We start from the raw sequence: 11,537 nt of genomic DNA, 5'->3' as shown, positions 1-11,537 counted from the left end.
GTCGTAAGTGTCCGACGTCCGACTAGGCATTGTAAATGAACAAATATTTTAAAAGAAACAAACTTATTTGAGTGTCAACTTTTGATATTTAAATAGAGACATTCTCTCTTAATGTTTTACTTAAACATTTTGAGAAACAAAAATGGCATTGTAAATAAACAAAAAGTTAAATAAAAACGCTTAGTATTTAAACAGAGACAATGGTATCTAAACAACAAAAAATGATATTTACACAGCGAGACAATGTTGTTTAAACAGAGAAACCTAGAAATTAAACAATGACAATGATATTTAAACAAAATCAATTATATTTAAATGAGATACAATGTTATTTACACGGTATCTTGTTTTACATAATTACATATTAATCCATTTTCACCTCGGTCGAGGAATCCCCTTTCTTAGTGTTGCCAGCTGCTCTCCCTTCCTTAAGTATGCGGGTAACATATTTGAAGCGCCAGTAAGGGACAACCGCTTGCGATAGTGGTAGTTTTTCACCGGTGAGTAATTGTTCGATAAACCGCATGTTTGTAAGGACATCACATTCGATTGTGCCCATCCTTCCAATGCCTCCACCCGAGTAATAAGTTGAGGGAACTCGGTCATCAGTACCTGGCACGCCTGTAGCAGACGTGCGGTAACATCGTTGCCAGGGGGGTAGCTGTCGGAGGGTTGTTCCGGTAGGAGGGGATGTTGCCGTCGGGGGAGGGCGTGTTTCGTCCGGGCGAGGTAGTGTGGGGCTCCTCCAGCGCTGACGAATTCGTGCGAGGATGGCCTCTCATCCTGCCTTCGCGCCAGTGGTTCAGGAGCAATAGTATATATCCCCTCGGTGGATGGCCCCTTCATCCGCATTCGCCACGACCAGCTTAGGAAACTAAAGTAGATAAACACAATGTCGGTGAAATCATTCAATTTAAACAATAACAAATAGTTTTAAACAATTAATTTAAATGTTTAAACGGTTTACATATGTTTTTAAACGATATCCAAAATATTTAAACATATAACCGATAGCGTAAACACTAAATCATAGTTTTTAAACATAAAAGTTTGATATTTAAACAGAGACTCATGATTTATAACCTCCTCTCCTTCGAGCGATGACAATATGGCTTCTATCGTCGCTTGCTTCCGGTAACTATTTTCACTGTAGCACAGCATCCCCGGGGTCTTGCCAAATCTCGTTCGATCGTGTACAAAACCCTAGACGAAAATGAAAAGGAAAACAAAACCCTATTCGATAAATCCCCCCAACAGACATCAATATCATCCAATAAAAACATAACCACAAAACAAAACCGAAAAAAACTCTTTTTCTAACATAATCGTTTATAAAAAAAAAACCATAAACACAACTTCTTCAACGTCGTCCACCTCGGCTCAATAACTCACACTGCAAACTGATGAAATCCCGAATACTTGAGCGAGAATTCTTCTTCGAGACAATGGTGGAAAGGGAAGAAGAACTTGGAGACAAGGATGCCTAGCCGAAAAGAAAAGCTGAAGAGGCGGAAAGAGAAAAAAATTATAACCGGCGCCAGTAATGATTGTATCTAGGGATTACTCCCTATCGGTCACTTCAAGTGGATCCATGTTATGAAATTCTTTTTTTCCCCTTGCGATGGAGAGAAAAATACCATCAAATCACATCATGTCTAACCTTTACACATAGAATTGTGCACTTTTTTTCCTTCCTGCTTGTTTTTTGTGAAACAAAGTTTAGAAAGCTCATTACATCTTCTTCTTCTTCTTCTTCTACTCATTTGGTTTGTTCGATTTGAGTTCTCCTGGTTTCCCGATAAGGTGAGAATTTCTTTGTTGCTCTCACTTTGATCATTCTGCGGGAGGGAGGGAGTAACACTATTTATAGAAATGCATGTTTATAATGGAGAGTTTTTGTGGTATTGTTAGATACAATGGGGAGGGACGAGTGCTAATATTCACGGTCCTGACTTCTTGGGAATCAGTGTTAGCTGAGATATATGAGCGATGGGGTCTCAATATTTTCCGTGTCAAGGTGAAGTTTATCACACCCAATGGACAGAAAATGGCTTGTCCAGTAGAAAATGAGGTTGACTTCCAGCGCATGTGTCACGTGTACTCAATCTTCAATTGCGTTGTAGTCGATCTTGTCGTTGAGATAGATGATGTGCCATCGTATCCTACTGAAAACGAGTTTTTCTCGTTGTAAGATTCTTCTCTTGTATGTTTATCTAGTTATATAAGTTCATTATTGTTTAACTATGTCAGTCTCTGTTTAATTATATTACGTTTCCATTTAAACATTGTCTTCTTCGTTTAATTTATTTTATATCTATTTAATTATTTGAATTAACATTTAACTGTTTAATTTATCATTTAAACACTTTATGTCTATGCTTAACTTATTGATTGTTGTCGTTTAAACTAAGTGTTGGCAGGAATTCGGATTCTGCGAGCGCTCTGGTCCCACCTCATGGAGACCCTAATGGTATGTGATGCCTTTCTTCTTTGTCAGATCAATCTGAAGTATTGTCGTTGGATATTGGACAAAGTTTTGAAGGCGTTGAACATTTCAGGGACACACTTCAAAATTTTGCAATCAAACTAAATTTTGACTTCAAATTAATAAAGAACGAAAAACACCGGGTGACTGTGGAATGCGCTGCCGATGGTTGTCAATGGCACCTTCATGCATCAAAAACATATAATAAAATAATTTCATAATCAAGGCAATCAACCCATCACACGCTTGCGGTGGTGGAATAGGATCGGCGTCACATCCGAAAGCATCTAAAAAATGGGTAAGCGCACGAGTGATTCAGAAGCTCAAGGACCGGCCCTTGTATAAGGCCATCAATATTCAGAAGGACATGTTGTGGGAACATGGTGTCCACATTCCATACAAGCAGGCTTGGTTGGGAAAAAAGCATGCCCGGGTGACCCTCGACGACAGCAACATCTCCAACTATGATTTGTTGCTTTGGTACATGGATAAGGTGGTTGAGACGAACCCCGACAGCATTGCGATTGTCGAAAGAGACAGTGAGCGTTTTAAATGTGCATTCTTTTCTTTCAGTGCATGTGTTGTGGGATTCAAGAGGGCTTACAGGCTGCTGCTGTTTCTCGATGGTACCCACCTCCTTGGAACGTATCGGGGTACTCTATTGGGTGCCATAGGCAAAGATGGAAATAATGGTTTTTTTCCACATTGTCTTTGTTATTGTCGATAACGAGATTGATGCCAATTAGACTTGGTTCATTTCCAAGTTAGGTGATGCTTTATACGATGAAGGAGATTATCAAGAGATAATTACATTCGTGTCGGACAGGTCTAAGGGCCTTGTGAACGCTATTGTGAATCTTCCCTTCTTCCCCATATGCATAGTGTCTTTGACACATGGAGGCAAATTTTATTAAAGCCAACGTCAGACTTGGTAAAGCATTGAGAGAGAAGTGCTGGTCTATATACTTTCTTATTGAGTGGGCATCCACGACTAAAGAATTCGATGATACCGTGAATGAACTGCAGGCCACATCACCCGAAGCCCATCACTAGTTGATTAATAAATCAGATATGTCACATTGTTCGAATTATCTGTTCAGAGGTGAACGTTGGGGTGAGATGTATTCAAATGTCGCATAGTCATTCAATGCATGGATCAAAGAAGCTCGGCATTTACGGATGACGAAAATGGTCGACTCCATAAGGTATTCGAATGTTGATTTTATTTACACTTAAGAATTGGTCTTATCCTTTAAAACATTTAATTGTTGTTCAAATATCATTTTTTGTGTTAAACTATCTGCCTCATCGTTTAACTTATTTTCCTACGGTTTAAACAAATGTGTTTCTGTTTAAATATCAATGTCTTTCCTTAACCTTGATAAATATTTGTGTTCTACATTGTACATGTTCAAGTTGATATGCATGTTATGCAATCACCGTGAGCAAGTGATCAAATGGAAGACCTACTTATGCCCGGACATACATTCGAAATGATTGACTAGTGCAGCAACTCTGTAGATCTTGCCAATAGAACTTGCTCATGTCGCAGATGGCAAGTTTATGGTATCCCGTACAAACACGCTTGCGCTGCAATAATGCAGACAAACACCAATGTTTATCGATTTATTAGCGGCTAGTTCACCGTCGATAATTACAAACTGGCGTATAAAGAAGCTATATTCCCCATACTCAACAATGACAAGCCTACGGAGGGAAATCATGAACTGTGGTTGCGACCGCCTGTGACAAGAAGGCAACCTGGGTGTCCTAGACAAAAGAGGATCGAGTGGCAAGTGTTTGAGGTCCGCGAGTTACATTGCAGCCGCTGCCACGCCTCCGGGCACAATTGTAGATCTTGCAATAAAACTGTCGCCGACTAGGCATTATAAATAAACAAATTTTTAAAAAGAAAAAAACTTAATTGAGTGCTAACTTTTGATATTTAAATAGAAAAACTTTTATTCTTAATAGTAACACATATATTTAAATAGAGACATTGTTTGTTTAAACAGAGACTATTTTTTAAAAAACTTATTATCCTACGTTGTTTGTTTAAACAAAAACTACTTTATTTTAAACGTAAATACTAATATTTAAACAATAAAATTGAAAGTTAAGCAAAGAAAGTCGAGTATATAAGTATACAGACTAGTAAATGAACACTAGTAAATTTATATTTAAAAATTTGTCATGTTCTTCGAAAACAATGAATTGAATTTAAATTTATAACAACAAAATTGTTTTACATTTGAAAACAAACAATATCATGTAAATTCTATTTCCCCGCAGTCGAAGACCCCCCTTTGTCAGTACTGCCGACTGTGCTCCTTTCCTTAAGTATGCGGGCAACATACTTTAATCTTAGATAAGGAACATCTGTTGGCAGAAGCTGTAGCTTTTCATCGTCGAGTAATTGCTCGATAAATCGCATAACATAGACGGCGTAGTCGACACTTCATTTTTTTGTCGTGGGGTTTCCAATGTCGTGAACTAGTGGGTACTTTGTGGTCACCGTCTCGCCGAACTCCATATCGATACAAGTGTCGAATAGCCTCCACTGTTGAGGTATATAAATTGAGATTAGAATACCGATTATTTACCAAACACTATTAATCAAACTCAATTTATCAAAGAACTTACCATTTCTAACGCGTCTTTATCGTACTCCTCACTTTGGCATAAAGAATAATGCCTATATTCTTGTTTGTTATTGTCAAGGACCACGAGATGGAAGTGGCCATTCATGATTATCGGGAGGATGACAATGTCAACATCATGCAGCTTGCGCGCGACATCTCCGATCATAGCGAAAGTCGTGTCAGACGCGTCTTCCTGCTTTGACATAAACAACGCTAGTGGTTGTGTGGTGGAGGCACGCTTCTTATAAGGATATGGTACTCTGCTCAGTGACTTTTGTATTATGCATACGAAAGTGTCCATCATATCGTCTGACACCATCCCCTTTCCTAAGAAAAACCCCCAACTTCCTCTTAAATTGGCAAAATGATTGCAGTGCCACGACTTCCCATGCAAGGGGCACTTTCGTCCATAAAATTCAAAAATGACTCTGTTAACCACCGTTACATGCTATGGGGGTTTGGAAAACATTGTATTTAAAAGGAAGGTTTTTTAGGGATTGTCAAATTAAGGGGGTGTTTTGGCAATATTGCAAACTTAGGGGGTTTTTTTTTTTTGGTAATTTTCAGTTTTAATAATATTGTCCAAATGGTCCTAGAACATTTTATTTGTAGGGCCATCACATTAATGCCTCACCCTAACTGGGCTGCTAACTGGGTAATTCTTTTTAACAATTCTGCTTTTTTATATTTTAACCCCTTATCTCTTTTATAATTATTTAAATATCTTATTTGTGGGTTTTTACCCATTTTTTTAAAATGTTATTAAAATATAAAACTTTATTTGATATTAGAATTATTGTTATTAATATGAGATTTATTAAAATAGAAAATATTTTAAATTTTTTATTATTATTTTGATTATTATTAGAGTGGTAATCAATGAAGTATTAATTATTTAAATTTTTTTTATTTTTATTAGTAAACTATTATTATTATAATGGGACCACTTAGCAGCACTTAAAACCCCCTCTGGTTAAGTTTTGCTAAGTCCAGCAAAACCGGTGACCGGGGGATAGGTTTTGCAATCGCGAGTGAGGTTGCGTCTCCCGGGTCCGGGTGGCTCACCGACAGCCAACCAGACGTGCTATGTCCCGAACGATGGGGAGAGCCGCATACCTAGGGCACCCAATCGAGTGGGACACCGGTTAGCTCGCTTTAGTCCAAGTTATGATCCGAACGTGATTTTATCAATAAAATAATTTAAACCTATTTTTTCAAAAAAGAAAAAAAAATTCAAATATTTTACTAATAATAATAAAAATAATTTTAAATAATTAATACTTCATTAATTGGCACTCTAATAATAATCAAAATATTAATAAAATTTTAAAATAATTTCTCTTTTAATAAATCATATGTTAATAATAATAATTCTAATTTCAAATAATTTTTTCTATTTTAATAACATATTTTTTAAAAAAAATTGTGTTAAAAACCACAAATAAGCTATTTAAATAATTATAAAAAAGATAAAAAATTAAAATGTAAAAAAAAAAAGATTTTTTTTTAAATACCCATGCTGCTGACTGTACATTGATGGGGTGATGGCCCGTGCTATTTTGACAAATAAAACGACCCTAGAACCATTAGGAAAAAATTATTAAAAATGGGATTAGTTTGGGAAAAAAGCCCTATATTTAATGAAAATAAGCCAAAGCAGTTTGGTCATTTTAGAATATGAAAATATATGAAAACATATGATCATGTTATTTTTTTTATTATGGTTTAAAAATTTGTATATATATATATATAAAAATTTAAGTTTAATAAATTCATAATTTATCCACTTTATAAAAAATAAATTTATAATTTAATTATATTATATCCCTAAAACTAAACAAACTAATTTAACAAATCCATCCCATGTGAACAAACAAATTAAAATAACATCATCATCAAAATGATTTCTAATTTTTAAATTATGGAATGTGCATTCCATAAACCAAAAAAGAAATTTAGTTCATTATAAATATATATGTAAAATTATAATATAATAATATATTTATAAAAATATATTCTTTTATTAATAAAGGACTTCAAATATATATATATATATATATATGGTAATGAATGACTCAATCTTAAATCATATTTAATAGGGAATCATTAGGGATCTACCTTTCATAAATGAATTCAAACTCGGAGATTTAATAAACGCATGCATATGATAAAAAGAGCCCATACAACAAAACTCATTCAAGTTCTTCAGTAAACAACACCAATAAATTAGTCTAAAAGTTAAATCAAAGCAAAGATACAAAATAAGCAGAGCAATTCACTGATGAAGTCTGTTCAGTACCATAAAAGAGACACAGAGACGTGGAAGGATGCTCATAACTTGTCCTTGCAACAATAACACCGTCACAAATATCACAATTCACAAGCATAATAATGAATCTAGCGAAAAGTTGAATGAAGCGTTAATCCCAATAATTTGATGAGAATTGAGAAAACAAACCATGGAGATAATTAGAATTCACACCAATTTACCAAACGACAGTAAGTTCTTGGTCTCTTACAATTACAAGAACATAAACAGGGCAAATATATCATATAGAAGCCAAGAAAACAGCATTTTGGATCACTCTGAATCTGAGCACATTAACAAACTCCACTGGTCTTTTTCTTATTTACTATGCTCCTCCAGTGAGAGATAATCTCCTGTTCAGTCTCTTCTACTGTCTTCTTCACTACAGCTACATCGGCATTTTTAGCAGTTTCGAGTGAAACTGAAGTAATGATCTTAGTTGCCCGATGATCAAGGTCTGCCAAGACCTTCTGAATGTCTGTGATGAGCCGTTCCGCAAGGCTCCTGCTGAAGTCCTCCCGAATCACCACCCGAAGGACAGCAATGTGTTCGGCATTGGCTGGCATGGTGTATGCAGGAACAATCCATCCAAACCTCCTTAAGTTATCGGCTATGTCAAATACAGTGTGCATGCTACTGTCTTTCAGGGAGAATGCAACTAGTGGCACACCAATGTCCTTGGAGACAATTTCAAATTTACCTGTCTTCTCAAGACCTTCTTTCAGTGCTTTGGCATTCTCTGTGCAATTCTCCATGATATTTTTATATCCCTATTACAAGGAAAAAAAGGTTTTAAGGCAAGAGATGTAGACTATTGTAAACAAACCATGAAGAAACTTCATAGAAACTGAATATACAATCAGGAGATTGGAGGACCAACTCATGCGTATTACATAAACAATAGTGAAAACAATTGAATACACAATATAAATATAGTGGACATTTACTTATAAATTTAAAAAAAAAAAAAAATGAAAAACCCTACCTCAAAGCCAAGGCGGATGAATTGGTAATATTGAGCAATAATCTGACTTGACCCTGTGATGATATCAAAATAAAATTATCTCATGAGTAAATGATGTGATAGTACTAGGGAATCAAATTGAGGCAAATAACATATCACCTTTAGAGAAGTTAAGAGTAAAAGTCGGTTGATCTGTCCCAAGATAGTTGATATGAAAAATGAGTTCTTCTGGCAGATCTTCTTTGCTCCTCCAAACAACCCAGCCAACCCCAGCATAAACAAGACCATACTTGTGCCCACTTACATTAATACTCTTCACCAGGGGTAAACGGAAATCCCATTCAAGATCTGGGTACAGGAAAGGTGCTATAAAACCACCACTTGCTGCATCAACATGAATAGGAGTATCCCACCTGCAAGGCATATTGAAGAATGAGGAAGTCACAGAGAATCCAAAGGAATGAACAAAATTTCATACCATGAAGCGATTCACTCCAGATGTAAAAGGTAGATGAACTTTATATTTGCAAACTACAATGCTCTTTCCAAACATGAGAAAACCAGAAGAAAAAAGGCACAAAAATTCAGAAATTGACTGTTGGATTACCCAAATTATATGAAAAATCATTAGCTTTAGCAAGTTAAAAGTAGCTGATTAATTACACCAACCAGAATAATCAGTAGAAATCAAGCATAAAACATTGCTTGCAGAAAATGAGATGGATAAAGATGGTATGCGAAGCTGCCTACTTAAATGAATCCATGATGAATATTTGGTAGAATCACCTACCCAGTCTCCTTGTTCTTCTTCAGAAGCAGCTCATTTAGTAGTTTAACATCTTCAAACTCTCCAGTGAGAGTAGAACCCAGGATAGCAGCAACACAAATCGTATTTTCATCAACCAATTCCACAGCCTTTACAGGGTCCATAACATAGAATCCCTCGCTCAGCTTCACTTCCTTCAGTTCTACCTCAAAATACCTAGCAAATTTCTCCCAGCACACCTGAATGACAACACATGCAAAGTAGAGCATGAACACAATAATCCGGAAACCAAATGGCTAGCTAATAACAAGTTTCAGTGGCAAGTACCTGAACATTAGCACCAGTAACAATGTTTGGCTTGTCATAAGGCTTTCCCTCCGCTTTCCTCTTATTCTGCCACTTCCTCTTGAACGCCAAACCTGCTAGCATTATGGCTTCAGAAGATCCCACTGTTCCAACCCCCACAGCTGTTTCATCCTCCCCTATAGGAGCATTAAAGAGATGGGCAATCATATTCACACAGCGGTTCTGCAATAAAATAAAAAGGCCAAAGGAGAAAACAGAAAAGTGTGAACCATTCATTGTATGAAATTGTCAAAATCTCATGCTCATCTTCGTCACAATCATTTATCTCAAAATACTTCAAACTAAGAAAATCACAATTAAGGAATAAATGAATGAAAAAAAACCTCTGTTCTACATAACAACTAACAAGCACAAAATTGAGGTCAATTTTCTACCAAGCATAGAGGAAAAAGAAAACCAGGAACTGTTCACAACCACTTACAACCAAAACATCCAAAGCAGTATAAAATTCTGAAAATTTCATGGTCATCTTCATGCCAATCATTTGGATCAAAATAAATCAATAAAGAACTTCACAATTTCTCAATGATTTAACCAATCACAAATCTCTTTTCCACTTAAGAAACAGAAAATTTGTAACAATTTTCTGCATAGCTCAGAGGAAAAAAACAATAAGAACCATTTACAACCGCAAACAACCAAAACATGAAACCCAGTATAAAATTCTGAAATTGTCAGTCATCTTCATCTCAATCATTTAAATCAGAATAATCAAACAAAAAACTTCACTATTTGTCAGAGAATTAATCAAATAAAAAATCCCTTTTCTACATAACAAACACAAAACTTTTGACAAGTTTCTACACAAATCGCATCACAAAAAGACATCCAAATACAGTAGATGAACAAAAACAAACAGGATAAAAACATACTCTGTTCATAGTTCAATCCACATGGAAAACCAAAACAAAACTAACCATATGCGATCGCTAGCAATCAGAGTAAGAACACATGCACTAACCTGCAACTCAGTGGTGACAGGATACTCATCCATATCGACATAGTTCTTATTGACAGCCGCCATCATAAGTTTATCGCACTCCGGCTCCATCCACGTCGTGACAAAAGACGCAAGATTCAACCTTGGGTTTCCATCGAGCATCAACTCATCGTTGATGATCTGATACGCCGCATCCCTCGGCGTCGGCCTCTCCGGAAGTTTGAACCTACAGCAAAAGCCATAATTTCAGTGATCAAATAGAAGCATCACAGAGCTCGCTAAGGAGGCCACGAGAAAGGAAATGGAAACCTTGGGAGGGCTGTGCAGACGTAGCGGGAGGCGAAGGTGGAGTTTAGGGACTCCCCGGCGTCGGTTGTCGTCGTCGAAATCACCATGGTTCTCCTTCGAGCGAATCAATGGAGAAGAAGAGAAGGGGACTGCTCCATTTATTATGAGAGTACCTGTCAGTGGCGAGAGTGGAAATGAGGGTAAAATTTAAGCTAATCTAATCCTGATACGTGGCAGAATCATATCTTGCTAGTCCGTGTATTAAGATGTACCATACTACTTTTAAGTTTTAAAGATCAAATGGCAGTGAACCACGTGTCGTGTCGGCAAAGATAATTGAACAGTTTTCAGAAGTGACGCGTGTGGTTCAATGGTGTTGTGAGTTGTGACCCGGAGTATTATGACCGGCAGATCATTGAGAGCTATGGAAAAGATATGATAAATACTATCCACTAATGGAATAAAATTAAAAAAAAAATAAAATTTGGGAAATTTTTTTAAATGTGATCCAATTAGTTTTACTTATAGAAATTTAGAGTTTTGTTAATATTTATTAATATTTATTTAATTGTTTAGATTTTTATTTTAATTATAGAAATTTAGAGTTTTGTTAAGGTTTTTAACTTTATGGAAAAATGTATTTATTTTATGTACATAAAACAAGTGTGTGAATACTCTCTTTTCTGCTTTTGGTGTACAAATATATGGATATCTTCAGTGAATCAATTAAATATTAAATTTAATAGAATCAAATAGGGATAAGATTATATCATTGTAT

The 11,537-nt window shown here is 35.9% G+C and overlaps 1 protein-coding gene across 1 annotated transcript; it reads right to left on the bottom strand.

Moving 5' to 3' along the window:
- Positions 1-7,540: 7,540 nt before the first annotated feature.
- LOC120282125 (glutamate decarboxylase 1-like) lies at positions 7,541-10,930 on the bottom strand. The gene is made up of 7 exons (XM_039288877.1): positions 10,781-10,930; positions 10,493-10,697; positions 9,493-9,693; positions 9,190-9,404; positions 8,559-8,812; positions 8,421-8,473; positions 7,541-8,205 (listed from the first exon to the last, which is right to left on the bottom strand). The coding sequence occupies exons 1-7, from the start codon at positions 10,864-10,866 to the stop codon at positions 7,729-7,731; spliced, it is 1,491 nt and encodes a 496-aa protein (XP_039144811.1). The 5' UTR covers positions 10,867-10,930; the 3' UTR covers positions 7,541-7,728.
- Between the last annotated feature and the right edge of the window lie 607 nt (positions 10,931-11,537).

This window comes from Dioscorea cayenensis, chromosome 18, assembly GCF_009730915.1.
Source record: "Dioscorea cayenensis subsp. rotundata cultivar TDr96_F1 chromosome 18, TDr96_F1_v2_PseudoChromosome.rev07_lg8_w22 25.fasta, whole genome shotgun sequence".
Taxonomy (NCBI): Eukaryota; Viridiplantae; Streptophyta; class Magnoliopsida; order Dioscoreales; family Dioscoreaceae; genus Dioscorea; species Dioscorea cayenensis.
Note: the sequence above shows the minus strand (reverse complement) of the source record. Positions and strands in the feature narration are given on the sequence as shown.